This window comes from Dendrobates tinctorius, unplaced genomic scaffold, assembly GCF_039654945.1.
Source record: "Dendrobates tinctorius isolate UK_male_01 unplaced genomic scaffold, ASM3965494v1 ptg000184l, whole genome shotgun sequence".
Classification (NCBI taxonomy): domain Eukaryota; kingdom Metazoa; phylum Chordata; class Amphibia; order Anura; family Dendrobatidae; genus Dendrobates; species Dendrobates tinctorius.
The window spans coordinates 14522432-14543159 of NW_027361851.1; the positions used below are offsets into that span (position 1 = coordinate 14522432).

The 20728-nt window shown below is 45.2% G+C and overlaps 1 protein-coding gene across 3 annotated transcripts in view; it reads left to right on the forward strand.

The window, feature by feature from the left end:
- Nucleotides 1-20728, forward strand: part of LOC141055135 (C-Jun-amino-terminal kinase-interacting protein 4-like) — a 315480-nt gene that overhangs the window by 251771 nt on the left and 42981 nt on the right. For all 3 annotated transcript variants that reach the window (XM_073552116.1, XM_073552115.1, XM_073552117.1), the window contains exons 18-19: nucleotides 5631-5778; nucleotides 14065-14152. In XM_073552116.1, the coding sequence (XP_073408217.1) occupies nucleotides 5631-5778; nucleotides 14065-14152 (236 nt within the window). The remainder of the gene's footprint in view (nucleotides 1-5630; nucleotides 5779-14064; nucleotides 14153-20728) is intronic.

A 20728-nucleotide genomic window follows, 5' to 3' on the forward strand; every position in this document is an offset into this window, starting at 1 on the left:
CGCCGACGTGCGCCGAACGCACCATGTTGCATTTTGGTGCGCTCGGAGCACTGTCAAAAGGGCGCAACTCACGCATAATCCTACTAGCGCACGGTCTGCTGACCCTATGCTAAAGACAGGGTGTGCAGATCGCATGCAGCGATGTGCGACACTAGGAGGAGGGGGCGCGGCAGGGGCGTGGCTTAGCGGCGGCCATGCGCTGCGGGCCAAAATGCTAGTCTGAAGCTAGCCTAAGGTATAAGGTTGTATATCACAATGCTCATTACACAGATACATATTTTATCGGACACTATTCTTGCCTCTTTATAGACAAAGGGGCGGATTTATTAAGACTTGTGTATAGAAATGGACAAACCCAATCAGTAAAGTTTGTGGTCCGTATTGGGCACCTACTGTTTGAGCACGGACTCCGAACAAAGACGTCACCAGGTAGTCCGTGTTGCTGTTTGTGTTTGGCCCCCCGAGCACTGGGTGTTTGTTACACTGTCATGTACATGATCGAGCGGCAAACACTGCCTCTGATCTGAAGTAAAATCATTAACTCCGGTCAGACAGGCGCAATTCCCATGCTGTCAAATGTGAGCCCGCAGATGTAGTCGAAGGTAAAAAGTTTACTTAATAACAGCAAGAGCGGATGGCTGCTGATGGGAGGATTGACCAGCTCTAAATAAATTATTTAAAAAAAAAAAACGTTGTGGGTTCCCCTGTATTCTTGATAACCAGCCATGCAAAACTGAAAGCTGCAGGCTGCAACCCTCAGTTGTCCGCTCTAGCAAGTCTGGTTATCAAGAATAGAGGGGTCCCCACACTTAATTATTTAAATAATTTTAAAAGATTGCATTGGGCCTTGATAAAGCTGACAGCTGAGGGCTAGTATTCACAGGACGGAACGAGGCCATGGACATTGTCCACCCCAGCCTAAAAATAGCAGCCCGCAGCTGCCTAGAAAAGGCGCATCTGTTAGATGCGCCAATTCTGGGGCTTTGCCCTGCTCTTCCCTCTTGCCCGGTGGTGTTGGCAAGTGGGGTTGATGTCACCTTTGTATTGTCTGGTGACATCAAGCCCACGGCTTAGTAATGGAGAGGTGTCTATAAGACGCCTCTCCATTACTGATCCTATAGTTGTATACTAAACAAACACACAGACAGAATAAAGTATTTTATTTGAAATAAAAAAAAAAAAACACGCTTTATTTAAAAATAACAAACACAGTTATACAAACCTAATGCCTAATTCCAGTGAATCTCTCGTCTCCTGTAATAAAACAAAAAGAAAAAAAGCAACAATATCTCTCACCTTTCAGTCCAGGCTGAGAACCACTGGGGAATGAGCTGGTGCAAACTCAGCCTCAGTAGCCTTTCCACCAAACCGTCCATCTGGGGATGGTAGACTGGTGTTCTGTTGTTCTGTGATTTGCAAGGTTTTGCACAACTCCCTCATCTCCTTTGACATAAATTGTGTCCCTTGGTCCAATAGGATCTCCTTAGGTTCTGGAAAAGATATGGACCGACTCCCGGGTTATTCAATTGGTGGAGGAGTTCCATAGTGGTACAGCCTCTGGTTACCGTGTAGTATAGTCCACTACCACCAGGCTATACTGATTCCCTCTGACATAGTAGACCTGGGTTCCTACTACATCCATGGCTATGCAATCAAATGGGACCTCAATGATAAGCAATGGCACTAAGGGGCTACGGAAGTGAACCACTCGGGAGGTCAGCTGGCAGGTCCTACAGTAACTCACAATTTCTTGGTGACAACCAGGCCAGTAGAACCTCTGGAGGATCTATTCCTGTTTTTTTTTTTTTCTACCCCCAGATGACCACCTAACACGTGTATTGGCCATATCTAACAACTTGTGTTTGTACGGCCCTAACATCAGCGACTACTTGACTACCTCCCCTATCAGCTTGGTGACCTGATTTAGCAACTCCTCATTTACAGCAAAATGTGGATGTCTGGTGTCAGCCCCCGGTTCTTGAGCAACACCATTAAGAACATCACATTATAACATGACCCTTTTATAGATGAATCCCTGGTTCATTGGTCATGGGGCAACGGGCGGCTATTTGACCTAGGGTGACACCTCCTCCAAATTACTTTTATTATATATGGCCTTTGGCAATAACCATGAAGCCTCCTAGGCTCTTGGACGCCCCCCAGTTGTGGCTACAGTTCTTATCTTTTGAGTGTTGCCTCCCCCTTTGCGAACCCCAATACAGAGATTCTAAAATCCCTTACTTCCCCAAGGACGCCCGATTGCCTGGTAACTTTCCACTAGGCCCACCAGGTCGTCATCATTCTGAGTTTCTCTATGCGCAACCCAGGATTGCACCGGCCTAGGAAGAGATTGTATGAGCCAGTCCATGATGACATCCCTCTTCACCATTTGTGCTGTGAAGGAAGATTCGGGTTGAAACCACTTTTTGGACCAGGTGTATGAGGTTGAACATTTGGGACCGGGGATGTTTATCACCACAATAGGCCTAGTGGTGCACTGGTTGCGCTCTGTCAGTCACTCCCAAACATGCCAAGATCTCCATTTTCAACTTGGTGTACTTTTTGCGAGCTGTAAAGCCAAGTCAAAATAGGCCTTGTGCGGTTTCCCCGTTAGCTATGACGCTAGACCGTTCGCCCACTGCTCTGAAGGCAATTTCTCTCATTCTATCACCCTTACAAAAAAAAGTCAAACGCCTCAACGTCCTCACCCATGGTCATCTTCCTCACATATGAGTCATAATCTTGACTTGGGATGTGGCGGTTTCCCTGCCATGGATCGCCTCGGTTAGGATTTCCATCTGCTGCTGATGCTGTGTTGCCCATGCTGCTGCTATAGCTGTTGCTGCTGAAGATTAGTCTGCACCAGTTGCTTTATCAACTCTTCCATGTTTTCTGCTTTCGCTCCTGCAGTCGCTTTAACCCAGGACATACAGTATCTCTGTGGCAATCACATGTGTGTCCATGCTTCTAGCACCAATTGTAACGTTTTACTCACTCAGTTGCGGTAAGCACAGGAAGCGGTTTCATCAAAACGTTCAGGCTGATTTCTTACTGAACTTCATAATCTGCTCAACATAAGCAAACAAAAGAGCCTTTTCTGGCACAGACTGTAAAAGCAGAAAATAAATATTCCATTCCATAGTGCAGGTTCGTTTGCTCTGGTTAGTGTCCTTTAGCAAAAACACTGACTCAATGAGACAACTGGCCTCCTTTTTATTTGCCATACCACGCCCCCAGGGTGGAGATATGTGAGCAGCCAGTCCCTTCTTTCTCTTTGACTGCTTGCAAAACCCAACCCTGATATGCCCTATTAACTTTCTCAGCACTATACGTGCTGGAGCTTACCTACCTTATTAACACACATCTTCCCTCAAGGATCTGCCCAGCTGCCATCTTACAGTCAGTGTAATAATATGGTTACCGCTCGCCAGCTTCTCCGGTATCTAGCGCTGTTCTGCTCCTCTTCTGAGTCACATGATTAAAATTCAGGCTCTCTGGATCACACTGTGCTCTGTGTGACCCAAAAGTGACTTTTAGGGTACGTTCACACGTTCAGTATTTGCATTTAAAAAATATGCTGCAAATACTGATTTGTTGACAGGAATAAAACATAGCCTAAAATGCATGCATTGTTGATGCACTTTTGATTCTTTTTTTCCCCAGTCATTAATATGGGTGAAATCTGCAGCATAATCGCTTGACATCAGTGCAATGGTTTTGTCATACTTCTAACATTTATTATCACTTGTACAATTGTAGCAGTAGGCCTCATTTATGTCTATTTTGTGAACAGAGGTACATACAGTCTTAGATTAGATGATCTTAAAATGCGCCAAGTTTACCATAGTGGTTCATGCTGTTTGATAAAGCTGTCTAATTTGAAGACTAACTAGTCTAACTTAACACTTTGGCTTACTTTGTGCCAGAAACGTGTGCTTCTTTTTTGCTTATTATGTTGCATGCGAAGTCATACGCTTTTCAACGAGCTAACGCCCTCTATTTGGGCAAGTTGGAAAAAGGGTCTAAAACACATCGTAAATTTTGAAAGTCAATTTTTTGGTGCAAATTTAGCAGAATTCTACAACATTAAATGATGAATCTGCCCCACTGTCTCCCATCCTATGGCAGGCCACAGCCCTTTTACTTTAAAGAGGCTATCCAAGAATGTAATAAAAAATGGCAGCTGTGACTTATTTCAAGCTGCAACACATCTTAGGCCGGGGTCAGACTTGCGAGAAACACTGACGAGTCCAACACCCGTCACTGCCGCTGGCACTAGGGAGCAGAACGTTCAGCTGCATGTATTTCTATGCAGCTGCACGCTCTGATCCAAGTGCTGGTGGCAGTGACGGGTGTTGACGTGCGAGACTCGTCCAAGTTTCTCGCATGTGTGATCCCGGCCTTAGTCAGGTATCAGGACTGGTTGCTGTCAGAACAAAAACTCTTGAGACATATCGTATGTTTCAACTGTCAGAGGAGTAGCAGCATCAGGACTTGATCTGCTCACTCAGCCATGAAGCAGGGCTATTGGCTAAAGTTATTTGTTTTACTTTTGCTATGATTTTCCTTCTTCGTGTTCAGTCGGTGTCAGTTGTAGAATAACTGGTTTAACATATGAGCATGAACTAGGAATGAGGCTGGAGAAAAATGTCCCGTTCGGCTGGTCTAATTCTTTTTTCTGCTTCATAGCTGAGGGAGCTGATCAGGTCATGATGCTTCTCTTCTGAGACAGTTGAGACACATGTCAGGCTGACACGTGACTTGGACGGGTTGTAACTTGAAATATATATGTTACAGTGGTCATTTATTTCACAACCTCTAAGAACGCTCTTTAAAGTTGTGGGAATTTTCAGCGAAGCCATGATTTTTGTTGAACAAGGTGCAAAAATTGTCTTAATCACAAAATATGGTGTTGGTCATAAAAGAAACGTAATCACACAAATTGCACTAGAATTCTGCCACGTTTAGCTTGATAACACGGACAGTCGAGATTAGATGATTTTGTTAATTCCCAGGTCTGCCATATCTTACAAGTGTGACGTGTGAATGTGCAGCTTTTCTCCCATATCCACATTGCTAGGGTGCACAGGCTGTGTGCCATTACACACAATTGCAACTAGCATTATATAGTCCATAAAATGGATTAGAATTGCTGTGGATTTCTTAGGTTTTGGTTGAAAAACCTTCATGTGAGCCAGCATATTGACTTACATTGGTCTGTGTCCACATTGGACCAAAATTGTGCTGGTCTGTCTGGGTATGCATTTGTCTGAATGAGTCTGACATTTCAGTACAGCTTTGTTGATTGTGTTTGTTATTGCACAGAAGTGAATAAGTGCTCACATGACGGGAGAAGCTGATGTCGGGTTGGAGTAAAAACTGCAAAATCAATTAATCTTAAATGGCAGCGTCTCTAATCAACACCTCTGAGCTGTCATTGTGATGTAGATACAAAATTTGAAATTTTGTTGAATCTCGGAGCAAAACTCATTTGGTATTAACTTTCCCACAGTGCAGAATTTAATGTGTCATATCTGTTCACACTCCATATTCTTTTATGGTAACAGTTATATGAATGTGTCCTTCCTTTTTAAAAGTGCATATAATGATATTTATTCCTTTGTGGGCAGGGTACGCACCTGAGTAGTATGGCGTGGATCTGTTCAGGTACTCATACTGTAAGCGAGATCATGGTGATAGATGCAAGTTCGTCCAACCATGTTATGGATCAGTTTGAAATTCACAATGCCCATGTGCTCTGTGTGTCCTATGTGCCAGGTATGTCTTATTATTTTTTTTTTGTCTCTTGTTGCTCTTTTTATCACACATAAAGTAAGCTGCTCCAAAATGTAAACACCGGGAATACAATGGATTAAGGTTTGCTGAACCTGCCGATATCGATAGGTTTGACTGACTGTCTAATGTGTATGGGTGCCTCAGCCAATTGATTGTGGGGAGAGAAGGATCTGGCACATCCAATTTTGCATTGCCAATCCTTTTTTTCGCTCAGAGATAAGCCACCACCGCTCATGGAGAACATAGGAGAGAGGCTCCATCTCATGTGTATGGTGGGCTTTATTCATGAGGAGGCATGCAGTATATAATATGTAGTATATAAAGCACTTCCCCCAGCTCAGTGTTCTCCAACTCCAGTCCTCAAGAGGCACCAACAGGTCATGTTTTCAGGATTTCCTTAGTATTTCCCAAGTGACAATTGCATTACCTGGACAAGCAAGAATTCTATCAACTGTCCAATACCAAGGAAATCCTGAAAGCATGATCTGTTGGTGGCTCTTGAGGACTGGAGTTGGGGAACCCTGCCCCAGCTGCATAAGCAACCCGGCATTCATTTTTTGGGGGGATATGTCAGAGGGTGCCCTAGTTATTGGGATTAAGATTATAACCATTCAGTGCTCCCAGCCAGTGTCATTGATTAAATTTTTGCTCCCAAGTTATCTGTATTCGGACAGTTACTGAATGTAACAAAAGAACTTCATTTCCCAATTATTTTAGGAAGCGTGTTACTCACGTTATGGATACATGTGCCTTCAACACAGTGAACTCATGGCGCACTTAGAGTAATGTGTAGAAGTTAGGCTTAGTTTCCATGGTCAGGAATGCCTGCACTTTGAACGCAGCGGATACCTGCTTTGCCCAAAGCGGCACCCCCTGTTGTACACGCGGTGATTCTGGTTGTGTTCATTGAATACGTGCGGAATCACCGTATCCTATTCATAGACTGGGTTATTTATGTTGTGGAGACTGAGCATCTCCGCAAGATAGACTTGCTGCGGTCTATAAAGACTCGCACCACATGTCTGGTTACGCAGGGCCACCGGATGCGGTCTTGCACGCATAGTGGAGACGGATTTCATAAAATCCCCTCCTCTATGCTGTAACATCTGGACTCTACGGATTGGATGCTGCGGCTGTACGCAGCGTCCAATCCACAGCAAATCCTGAAGGTTTCCTGACCGTGGAAACATAGCCTTATAGGCAAGTGTATAAAAATGGTGCTGTTTAGGAGCACTTTAAAAAATAGAAGTGTTAATAGCTAGATTATTTTTATTAATTAACAAAATGCAAAGTGAATGAACAAAAGAAAAATCTAAATCACATCAATATTTGGTGTGACTACCCTGTGCCTTCAAAATCTCATTAAAGCATCAATTCTCCTATGTAGACTTGCACGCAATTTTTGAAGAAATTTCATAGGGAGGTTGTTGGAAACATCTTTGAGAACTAACCACACATCTTCTGTGGATGTCCCTTGTGAATATCCTTTTTTCCCTTCACCCATGACAACACCACATGAGAGAGGGATCCGCCCCGCCAGGACAGGAACCTACTGAAACATAAGGGGCGGCACCTCTCCCCCGCTTCAGTTGGGTTCCTGTCCTGGAAAGGAATCCCTCTGACAGCGGCGGTGCCTGTCAGGATGAAGACCCAGGGCCGTCCCGGCGGGTAAAAATTGCAGGGCGAGCTTACCTGCGACGTCGGCAGCTGGTAGCGCAGTCCCCGGGGTTTTGCCTGATTCGGGCCCCGGGTTCGTGCGGGCACGTCCCGATGTCCTCCCTTCGGAGGTCCTCCCCGTGCCGCCCTCCCCCTGCGCGCGCGCCCGTCCTTCGCCTGCATCCAGGGGAAGCCGGGGGCGGAGACCGGCGTCTGACGTCAGCGGCGCAGAGGATTCTGGGAGCGCGACCGCTGACGTCATCAGGACGCGACGGTCATGGCGCCGGGCGCGACGCCGGCCAGGAGAAGCGGCTGGCGGTCGCGGGGGGGAGGGGTAATGAGGGCTCACCGATAAAAGAAGGAGCAGAAGCGGCTGCAGGGGTGACAATGGCGTCTCAGGAGGATCGCTCACCGTCCCCATTGTCCCTGCCCCCATCGCAAGATTCTGGTCGCAAGAGCCGCTCGAGCGGCAAAAGCAGCAGCCGTCCAAGTCACCGATCGAGGGATTCCTCGAGGTCAAAAGAGCGCAGGGCGCGCGCTCCTTCGCAGCCCCAGAGCCCGGTATCAGCCTTTCCTGGGTGGTGAGTGATCTCCGTGAAAGTCAGACAATATTATAATAGGCCTTCCTATGTCTTTTTTTTTTTTTTTTTTAGGGAGGCAAAAAAGCCATAACTAAAAAGAAAAATAGAGAATGTGCCATATGCCACAGCCCTTTAGTGAAAGACTACCCAAAGGACTTATGTGTCAGCTGTATCCAGCGGACTATGGCTGAAGAGGTTCCGAGCCTGGCAAAAACCTCAGATCGATAATAAAATCTGAGGTACAGGGCTCACTTAAAAAGTTATTAAAAAAGAAGAGTAAGAGTAGGAAAGCCTCCCCGAGTTCCTTGTCAGGCTCCTCCTCTTCGGAGTATCAAGTTGAGCACGGGTCATCTTCATCCTCAGACAGTGATACGGGGGGCAGACCTTGCTTTCCCGTAGAATATACGGACGCTCTCCTTAAAGCCATCAGGTCCACTATGGGCCTGCAGGAAGAGAAGGTAGAGAGATCACTGGAGGATGTAATGTTTGGCGGCCTGCAAGAAAGGAAAAAACGTACCTTTCCGGTAAATGACAAGGTTCAGGCCCTAATCGAGAGAGAGTGGAAGAAACCGGAGAAGTCTGGTAGCCTTCCCTCCTCTTCAAAGCGAAGATACCCCTTTGAGGCTAAGGACATGGACGTCTGGGACAAGGTCCCAAAGATTGACGCAGCAGTGTCTAGGTCTTCCAAGAAGTCGGCCCTGCCCCTGGAGGATTCAGGGGTTTTGAGAGATCCCTTGGATAAAAAAGCGGACTCATACCTAAGGCACACTTGGGAGGCAGCGGCAGGGGGTCTGAAACCAGCAATAGCCGGCACCTGCACAGCCCGGTCGTTAATGGTCTGGTTGCAACAACTTGAAGAAAAATTAGTCTCCAAAGTACAAAGAGAGAAGATATTAGGATAAATGTACCTGCTACACGGAGCTGCCGCCTTCTTGGCTGACACCTCCGCCGACTCGATGAGGTTAACGGCAAGAGCAGCGGGGCTATCGAACGCCGCAAGACGGGCGTTATGGCTCAAAGGCTGCCCTGGGGACATTCAATCTAAGGCGAAATTATGCTCGTTACCATGTGATGGGCAGTTCCTGTTTGGAAAAAACCTGGATGACATCCTGGAAAAAGCCGGTGATAAAAAGAAGGGCTTCCCCAGATTCATGGGTGATCAGAGGAGACCGCCCTTTCGGAGGGGAAGGTTCAATCGAGGCCGTCCCCCGGGAGAGCGGAAAAGGTGGGACGACAAGAGGAAAAAAGAACCAGGGTTCATGTTTGGGGGAACTACCTCAACCGCCAAATAATCCCCGCAATGACACCAGCCCTCCTGTGGGGGGAAGATTGAGGCTCTTTTCCCAAGAATGGGAGAAAATATCGGCCAACAATTGGATTCTGAACATTATAAAGAAAGGCCTAAAAATCCCCTTCTTCCAGCATCCAAGAGCTTCATTTGTGGTGACCCCCGTCAGAAAAGAACCAGGAGAGCAATCAGCCATAGAAACAGAAATCTTAGGACTGTTGGAGAAACAAGTTCTGATAGAGGTCCCAAAAGATCAAGAGAGAAGGGGGTTCTATTCTCCCCTCTTCCTAATAAAAAAACCCGACCTTTCCTTCAGAACGATAATAAATCTCAGGCGCCTCAATCAATGGATTATGAACCAAACATTCAAAATGGAATCAGTGACTTCGGCCATAAAGCTGTTACACCACAACTGCTTCATGGCCGTAATAGATTTGAAGGATGCCTATTACCATATCCCGATGCACCAAGAATACCAGAAATACCTGAGAGTAGCCCTATACATCCAGGGCGACCTCAGGCATTTTCAATTTACAGCTCTTCCGTTTGGCATCTCCATAGCGCCAAGGATTTTTACAAAAGTAATAGCGGAAATGACAGCTTTCCTTCGAATCCACAATGTGATTATGGTGCCTTACTTGGACGATTTTTTGGTCATTGGCAATTCAGAACATCACTGCGCACATCAGGTAGAGAAAATAACAGAGACCCTGCAAAAACTGGGTTGGATGGTAAACTTAAAAAAATCAAAACTTCAACCCCTAAGGAAACAAACATTTCTAGGTTTCGTTTTGGACTCCGACCGTCAAGTTTGTCTCTTGCCAGAGAAAAAACTAGACAAGGTGAGAGAAATGACCCTTACGGCAATACAGCATCCTCACATGACCCTAAGAAGGGCAATGTCCCTGTTGGGCACGCTAACAGCCTGTATCCCGGCGGTCAACTGGGCACAGTTTCATACCCGACAACTACAGGCGGAAATCTTGTCAGCCCAGAGACGATTGAAAGGGCGTTTAGAAGGGAAGCTGGAACTTTCCGAAAGGGTGAAAAACTCTCTCACTTGGTGGCTAGACGACACAAATTTAGCAGGGGGAACTTTGTGTCACAGGCCCGTGTCCGATGTAATATTGACGGACGCAAGCTCCTCGGGATGGGGGGCACACCTGAGAGAACATATGGCCCAAGGGTCCTGGGGTCACATAGAGCAGAAGGCTTCCTCCAACTTAAGAGAGTTAAGAGCAATAAACAGAGCCCTAGAGGCATTCATTCCCATGTTACAGGGTCAAAACGTCCAAATTATGTCAGACAACAGGGTGGCAGTGGCGTATGTCAACCACCAGGGAGGGAAAAGGTCAAACTCCCTAATGGACGAAGCCAAAAGAATCTTCCTCAAAGCAGAACAACATCTAACCTCCCTAACAGCCCTACACATCAAAGGGACGGAAAATGTTCAAGCCGACTTTCTAAGCCGCAACAAATTAAAATAGGGAGAGTGGGCCTTAAATCATGTAATATTCCAGAGGATAGTACAGTTATGGGGGCAGCCAGTGATCGACCTCTTTGCCACCAAAAACAACCGGCAAGTGAGGAGGTTCTGCTCATTAAACCCAGGGGAAAACCCGTGGGCAGTAGACGCTCTACAAATCCCGTGGCTGTTCAAACTGAGCTATGCCTTTCCCCCAGTAGCGTTAATCCCGGCAGTAGTAAAAAAGATAAGAGACGAGCAAGCCAGAGTAATCCTCATAGCCCCGTTCTGGCCAAAAAGACCGTGGTTTTCACTACTTCAAATGATGTCCCTCTCAGACCCGTGGGTACTGCCAGAAATTCCAGATTTATTAGCTCAGGGGCCGATATTCCACAAACAAGTCAAGGGGCTCCATCTGACGGCGTGGAATTTGAGAGGGCACTTTTGAGAGATAAAGGGTTTTCCCCGGGGTTGGTGACTACTCTAATGAAAAGTAGAAAACCAATAACAACCAACATATATGGCAGGACGTGGAAGAAATTCCTTCAATTCCTGGGAAAACCGTTAGGTCAAGAACCCCCAATCGAGTCCATCTTTTAGTTCTTGCAGGCAGGCCTACAGCTAGGCCTAGCAGTTAATACCCTAAAGGTACAGGTTTCAGCGCTGGGTGCATTATATAATTGCAATATAGCGGCAAACAGATGGGTAGCCAGGTTCATAAAATCTTGCCACAGATCTAGGCCAGTTTCCTTACCGAAAATAGCCCCATGGGATCTAAATCTGGTACTGGAATCCCTTACGAAGGAGCCGTTTGAACCCATACAGCAGATTTCAACTAAAAATCTCACCCTAAAAACCATTATTTTGGTATCTCTAACGTCGGCATGTAGAGTTAGTGACTTACAGGCCCTTTCAGTCAACCCACCGTATACCCAGATACACCAGGATAGGGTGGTTATGAGAACAGACCCTGCTTACTTGCCGAAAGTAGTAACTAACTTTCACCGAAACCAAGAAATTGTCCTCCCTTCCTTTTGCGAGAATCCGAAAAACCCAGGGGAGGAGAAATTTCATAGCCTAGACGTTAAAAGAACCCTAGTAGAGTATATGTCTATAACCAGCCAGTGGAGGAGGTCCCAGTCCCTATTTGTAGCCTTCCAGGGTGCTAGGAAAGGTTATGGGGTGTCAAAGGGGACTATTGCCCAATGGATTAGGGAGGCCATTAGTGTAGCCTATTCAGCTAGTGGCGTCCCGGTTCCTGACGGCATCAAGGCTCATTCCACCAGAGCCGTGGCGACCTCCTGGGCTGAGAAAGCAGAGGTATCAATAGAGCAAATTTGTAAGGCCGCTACCTGGGCCTCACCCTCAACTTTCTTTAGACACTATAGACTAAATCTATCCTCCTGGGCTGACTTGACCTTTGGTAGAAGGGTGCTACAAGCGGTGGTCCCTCCCTAAGGTGTTCGAAGTCTCCAGAATCTCTCATGTGGTGCTGTCATGGGTGAAGGGAAAACCACCATGGTTACTTACCGGTAGCCGGTTTTTCCGGAACCCATGACAGCACCCGTATATTTCCCCCCCTTTTCACCGTTTGGGTGTGCACAATAGTCGGGTGTATTTGTGTGATGTGGTGTTGGATAAATATGTAACTAACCGGGAAGTCCTCTCAAGTGCTCTGTAATCCAACTGAAGCGGGGGAGAGGTGCCGCCCCTTATGTTTCAGTAGGTTCCTGTCCTGGCGGGGCGGATCCCTCTCTCATGTGGTGCTGTCATGGGTTCCGGAAAAAACGGCTACCGGTAAGTAACCATGGTGGTTTATCTCTTCATGTAAACACAGACTGATTCGATATTAAGATCAGGACTCTGTGTTGCCCATATCATCACTTCCAGGAATCCTCGTTGATCTTTACACAGTACATGGTTCTTAATAACATTGCCTGTATGTTTGGGGCCGTTGTCCTGCTGCAGAATACATTTTAAGACTATCTGATGCCTCCTTGATGATATTACATGATGGATATGTATCTGCCTGTGTTTCTCAGCATTGCGGACACAAAACAATGTGCAATGTGGAGGACCGTAGACGCAGTGGGCAGTTATGGAAACTTGGTGCAGCAGATGAAAGACACATAGTGCTTACTTTTGTTGAAACTCTGAACATGTACAGCAGTGCCATCATCTCAGAGCTAAAGAAGAAAGACGCGCACTCTTGCTGTGGAGAAGATAGGTGCTGACTGTACGTGGAGGGTCCACAAACAGTAGTCAATAGATAAACAGTCGCACTCAAGTGTGGATTAATCTTACAAAAAATCTTGAAGATTTTGTGAAATTTTTGGATTTTTATTTTATTTCAAATGCATCAAATAGTGTAACACCGCAGACAAAAGAAGTATCCAAAATGTGGGTATAATATCGTAATCCAGGATATGAGTATACTATGGTTACGTTTCGACCTACTAGGAGGCCTTTCTCAAACCATACTCAAGTAGTGTCAAGAAAAAGATTAATTAGAGCATTTTCAGAAGTCCCAAACAGGGGCTGATGACATGGGAGCAGCCTGACAACACCGCAGGTCCAGGCTGCTCCCATGCCATCAGCCCCTGTTTGGGACTTCTGAAAATGCTCTAATTAATCTTTTTCTTGACACTACTTGAGTATGGTTTGAGAAAGGCCTCCTAGTAGATCGAAACGTAACCATAGTATACTCGTATCCTGGATTACGATATTATACCCACATTTTGGATACTTCTTTTGTCTGCGGTGTTACACTATTTGATGCATTTGAAATAAAATAAAAATCCAAAAATTTCACAAAATCATCAAGATTTTTTGCAAGATTAATCCACACTTGAGTGCGACTGTTTATCTACTGACTATCATCTCAGAGCTGGCAACAACTAGCGAGACCCAGCTACACACTTCTTCTGTTTGGAGATGTCTGGCTACAATTGGTATTCATGGAGGATTTGTTGCCAGAAACAATACTTTTAGCTTGACAACAAGGTCAGGTGACTCAACTATGCACAAAAACAGAAACTAGAATGCAGAAAAATGGCAGCAAATGATCAGGACTGATTAGTCTATAGTTAAATATTTGACTGTAACTGCACTTCAGCAAATGGAATTGGGGATTGCAATTACCGTAATTAACTTCCACTGCAGGCACATATTTTGCATGAAGGTTATTAATCTGTAGGGAGGCTTCTTGTGCGTTAAGAGGTGGGGGATGATTTTTTTTTATATTATTTTTTTTTTTAACTGATCAAATCTCTTTATAGCCCACAGACTGAATTGTGAAGAAGAGGAAGAAGGATGCAGAGATGTGAACAGAGATGCCACAATCTGGCTGGGGACTCAGGAAGGAAGGTTATAAGAAACCCAATTTCCCTGCTGTATTCTGAAAAGTCTACATTTGGTATCTAATAATTTAGCGATAAATCCAGTATATCACCCTGTGTGGTTAATCAGGAGGGGAGTTAACACTAATTTCAAAAACAACCTAAAAGACATATTAAAAAAAAAACAGCCTTACCAACAAAAGGTCAGCTCACAAATGCACAAGCAGGATGCAGCAAACCCCCATTATAAAGGTGGGGGCAGCACAGGTGCAAACTACTGATGAAAGCAGCAACTCCCAAACCTAACAATTTACGGAGGGGGTGGCTGCTTAGCAAAAAAAATTGCATGCAAATGAGGCTTGAATACAGTGCCAGTCACACAGGTACGTGTGATGCACAGTGTCCGACTTAGTCTATTAATGAGTTCCATAATATTATGTCAGGCAGGCTTCCCCGCACTATATGAGTGCACCCGACAAGGATAGATGCCCCAGTTCACCCAACCAACAAAAAAAGGCCTGTCTGAATCCTGAAAAAATGGTAAAATGTGCAGTAATAGATGGAAAATGAAAAATAATGTATAGGATGAATACATTAAATGAGGTTTAGGTTGCATCACGTGTACCTGTGTGACTGATGTTCTATTCAATCCTCATTTATGTGCATTTTTTACTTTTACTAGGCAGCCACCCCTTCCATCCTGTGGATATATTTTAATGCACACCTGAAAAAGACTGCTTCCCCATTTTAAAGTTTCAAGAAATCAGCTAAGATATCAGGAAGAGAATTGTGGACTTGCACAAGTCTGGCTCTTCCTTGGGTACAATTTCAAGATAGCTCAAGGTGCCTTGTTCATCTGTACAAACAACTATCCGCAAGTACAAACAAAATGGGACTGTCCAGCCATCATACCGCTCAGCAAGGAGACAGGTTCTGTGTACCAGAGTGAACGTGCTTTGGTCCAACATGTGCATATCAACCCAAGGACAAAAGCAAAATACCTTGTGAAGATGATGGCGTAAGCTAGTAAGATTGTGTCAATATCTGCAGTGAAACGAGTATTGTATCATTATGGACTAAAAAGCCACTCTGAAAGGAAGAAGCCATTACTCCAAAAGAAAGATAAAAAGGACAGATTGTTATCAAATGCACACAGGAACAAAGACCTTAAATTTTGGAGACATGTCCTGTGGTCTGATGAAACTAAAATTTATCTTTTTGGGTATAATGACCTTACTTTTAGAGGAAAAAGGGATAAGCTTGGAAGCCTAAGAACATCATCCCAACTGTGAAACACTAGGGTAGCAGCATCATGTTGTGTTGTTTTGCTGCAGGAGGGACTGGTACACTTCACAAAATAGATGGCATCATGAGAAAAGAAGATTGTGGCAACATCTCAAGACATCAGCCAGAAAGTTAAAGCCTGAGTGAAAATGGGTCTTCCAAATGGACAATGACAATAAGTATACTGCCAAAATGGTGACAAAGTGCCTTAAGGAGATATATGTATGTGTGTGTGTAGTTTTGTGCTCTAAAGCTTACAGACCTCGGCAGAATTTTTGCTTTCTTGGCCTTTTTTCAGAGAATATGAATGATAACACCAACACTTTTTCTCCACTCATGGTTAGTGGTTGGGTGAAGGCATTTATTGTCAAACTACTGTGCTTTCTCTTTTTAAATCATAATGACAACCCAAATCATCCAAATGATCCTGATCAAAAGTTTACATACCCTGGTGATTTTGGCCTGATAACATGCACAGAAGTTGACACAAAAGGGTTTGAATGCCTACTAAAGGTAACATCCTCACCTGTGACCTGTTTGCTTGTAATCAGTGTGTGTGCATGAAAGCTGAGTGAGTTTCTGGGAACCAGACAGACTCTTGCATCTTTCATCCAGCCACTGACGTTTCTGGATTGTGAGTCATGGGGAAAGCAAACGAATTATCAACGATCCGTTGGGAAAAGTTAGTTGAACTGTATAAAACAGGAAAGGGATACAAAAAGATATCAAAGGAATTGATAATGCCAGTCAGCAGCGTTCAAACTGTGATTAACAAATGGAAAATCAGGGGTTTTGTAAAAACAGAACCAGGGTCAGGTAGCCCAACAAAAATTTTGTCTACAACTGCCAGGAAAATTGTTCGATATGCAAAGAAAAACCCACAAATAACATTAGCTGAAATACTGGACTCTCTGAACACTAGCAGTGTGGCTCTTTAAGAATATGTGCACACGTTGCGGGTTTGGCCCTGCGGATCCGCTGCAGATTCTCATGCGGTGTACAGTACCATTTTAGCCTACGCAAAACAAAAACCGCTGTGCACATGCTGTGGAAAATTCCGCGCGGAAACGCAGCAGTTTATTTTCCGCAGCATGTCAATTCTTTGCGTGGATACGCAGCTGCGGTTTCCATTCTGGCACATAAAATATTCTCTCTCAACAAATGCCACAAAGTGTCTCCCCTACAATATGCAAAACAGCACAGAGGCAAGCCTCAAAACTTCTGGAACAAGGTAACTTGGAGTGATGAGACCAAAATTGAATTTTTTGACCACAATCACAAATGTTACATTTGGACAGAGGTCAAGAAGGCCTAATATGAAAGGAACACCATTCATATTGTAAAGCACAGAGGTGGATCACTGATGTTTTGGGATGTGTGAGCTACAACAGCACAGGAAACCTGGTCAAAGTTGAAGGAAAGATGAATTCAGCACATTATCATCAAATACTGGATGCAAATTTGCACTCATCAGCCCGGAAGCTGCGCATGAGACGCACTTGGGCGTTCCAACATGACAACTATCCAAAACACAAGGCCAAGTTGGCCTGTCATTGGCTACAGCAGAACAAAGTGAAGGATATGGAGTGGCCATCAATGTCTCCTGACCTCAATAACATTGAGCCACTCTGGGGAGATCTAAAGCACGCAGTTCATGCTAGACAGCCATGGAATTTAAAGGAACTGGTCTTTTTGCCAAGAAGAGTGGGCAGCTTTACCATCTTAGAAAATACAGAACCTCATCCACAACTACCGCAAAAGACTTCAAGCGGTCATTGATGTAAGAGGGGGCAATACATGGTATTAAGAAATGGGGTATGTGAACTTTTGATCACGGTCATTTGGATGTTTTGAGTTATTATGATTTAAAGAGAGAAAACACAGTAAATTGACAATAAATGGCTTCACCCAACCTCTAACCATGAGTGGAGAAAAAGTTTTGGTGTTATAATTCTTATTCTCTGGAAAAAAAAAAGGCCAAGAAAGCAACAATTCTGCCGGGGTATGTAAACTTTTGAGCACAACTGTACACACACAGACTTCTATCTCCTTAAGGCACTTTGTCACCATTTTGGCAGTATACTTATTGTCATTATCCCTTTGGAAGACCCATTTCCACCCAAGCTTTTACTTTCTGTAGTGTATGTGTGTGTGTGTGTATATGGGAATCATTCGGAGGATCACGGAGGCAAATGTGCGACGTGTCTACAGGCAGAGTAAGCCGGTCATATTAAAGGGTTTTCCCACGAATGAAAGTTCATTTTAAAAATTGTCTGTGTCTGACCGTGTACGGAGCGTACTACATCTCCTGGGCAGCGGAGGAAGCAAAAGATAATACTGACATTACAGCAGGGGATGACAGAGGATTCGTTTTGTGAGGTAAAATATTTCTCTGACTGTTTTAAACAATATTTTACCTCACAAAATGTATCCTCTGCATTCTCCCGCTGTAATGTCAGTATTGTCTTTTGCTTCCTCCCCTGTCCAGGAGCTGTGGTATGTTCTGTACATGAACTTTCATTCGTGGGAAACCCCTTTAAATAGAAATTCCTCCTAACATGCTGTGCACTGACATGAGAGGAGAAGACAACAGATGGGGAGAGAGAAAGCGCACCGCGGTGAGACACAGAGCACAGGGAGAGACAGCTCAAACATAACCCTACGTGAGGGGAAAACACAGCACAGGAAGGGGAGAGACAGCAGACAAGGCGGATAGCACATGGGGTAGATAGGTCAAGGAAGAGAGCACAGACGGGAGAAGTCTGCACATGGGGAAAGAGAGTGGATAGGTGGGTGAGCACATGGGGGGAGAGATTCTCAACGCTGCAAAGCCTGCCCCCATCGTGACATTACCGCCCTCCCACTGCAATAGCATTGGACCTCCATCTAGTGTGTGTGTATATGTATATGTGTATATATATATATATATATATATATATATATATATATATATATATATTATGAGATTCCAGTGCTATATGGTGGCCCTATATAAAGAAGCGCAATTTGTGATGTGGGGGTTACTGTAGAAGACTTCTGGTGTTCTGTGGCACCAGGTCTCCTATTTTAGCCTGGCACCAGGTCATAAGTAGCCAGTTTTTGCTCATGCTTTGTTCCAGACACTCCCCCAAATATACTACTATGTATATGTGTGTGTATGTATATGTGTGTATATATAATATAGTGTGTGTGTATATATACTAGATGGTGGCCCGATTCTAACGCATCGGGTATTCTAGAATATATATGCAGTTTATTTTTGAAGATTTAATAATAATGCAATAATTCACCCCCAATCCTGATATGTATGGTTCTCTCACCCCCAATCCTGATATGCATGCTACCCCTCAACCCCCTATCCTGGTATGCATGGTCCCCTGACCCCCCAATCCTGGAATGCATGGTTCTCTCTCCCCCCAATCCTGGTGTGCATGATCCTCTCACCCCCCAATCCTGATATGCATGGTCCCCTCACCCCCCTATCCTGGTATGCATGGTCCCCTCACCCCCCTTTCTTGGTATACATGGTCCCCTCACCCCCCTTTGCTGGTATGCATGGTCCTCTCACACCCCAATCCTGGTATGTATGCTCACCATCACCCCCCTTTCCTGGTATGTATGGTCCCCTCACCCCCCAATCCTGGTATGCATGGTATCCTCACCCCCCTATACTGGTATGCATAGTCCCCTCACCCCCCAATCCTGATATGCATGGTCCCCTCACCCCCCAATCCTGGTATGCATGGTCCCCTCACCCCCCTATCCTGGTATGCATGGTCCCCTCACCCCCCTTTCTTGGTATGCATGGTCCTCTCACACCTCATTTCTGGTATGTATGCTCACCGTCACCCCCCTTTCCTGGTATGTATGGTCCCCTCACCCCCCAATCCTGGTATTCATGATATACTCACCCCCCTTTCCTGGTATGTATGGTCCCCTCACCCCCCTTTCCTGATATGCATGGTCCCCTCACCCCCCAATCCTGGTATGCATGGTCCTTTTACCCCCCTTTTGGGGTATGCATGGTCCCCTCACCCCCCACTCCTGGTATGCATGGTCCTCTCACCCCCCAATCCTGGTATGCATGGTCCCCTCACCCCCAATCCTAATATGCATGGTCCCCTCACCACCCTTTCCTGGTATGCATGGTCCCCTCACCCCCAATCCTGATATACATGGTCCCCTCACCCCCCTTTCCTGGTATGCATGGTCCTCTCACCCCCCTTTCGTGGTATGCATGGTCCCCTCACCCCCTTATACTGGTATGCATGGTCCCCTCACCCCCTCAGCCGCGACCAATCAGCGGGCCGCGATTTCGGTTAGAGACAGACACGATAAGGTGCATGTATGTATGTGTGTGTGTGTATGTATATATATATGTGTATATATATATATATATATATATATATATATATATATATATATATATATATATATATATATATATATATATATACACTCACTGGCCACTTTATTAGGTACACCTGTCCAACTGTGTGTTAAGACTTAATTTCTAATCAGCCAATCACATGGCGGCAACTCAGTGCATTTAGGCATGTAGACATGGTCAAGACAATCTCCTGCAGTTCAAACCGAGCATCAGTATGGGGAAGAAAGGTGATTTGAGTGCCTTTGAACGTGGCATGATTGTTGGTGCCAGAAGGGCTGGTCTGAGAATTTCAGAAACTGCTGATCTACTGGGATTTTCACGCACAACCATCTCTAGGGTTTACAGAGAATGGTCCGAAAAAGAAAAAAAATCCAGTGAGCGGCAGTTCTGTGGCCGGAAATGCCATGTTGATGCCAGAGGTCAGAGGAGAATGGGCAGACTGGTTCGAGCTGATAGAAAGGCAACAGTGACTCAAATTGCCACCCGTTACAACCAAGGTAGGCAGAAGAGCATCTCTGAACGCACAGTGCGTCGAACTTTGAGGCAGATGGGCTACAGCAGCAGAAGACCACACTGGGTACCACTCCTCTCAGCTAAGAACAGGAAACTGAGGCTACAATTTGCACAAGCTCATCGAAATTGGACAGTAGAAGATTGGAAAAACGTTGCCTGGTCTGATGAGTCTCGATTTCTGCTGCGACATTCGGATGGTAGGGTCAGAATTTGGCGTAAACAACATGAAAGCATTGATCCATCCTGCCTTGTATCAACGGTTCAGGCTGGTGGTGGTGGTGTCATGGTGTGGGGAATTTTTTCTGGGCACTCTTTGGGCCCCTTGGTACCAATTGAGCATCGTTGCAACGCCACAGCCTACCTGAGTATTGTTGCTGACCATGTCCATCCCTTTATGACCACAATGTACCCAACATC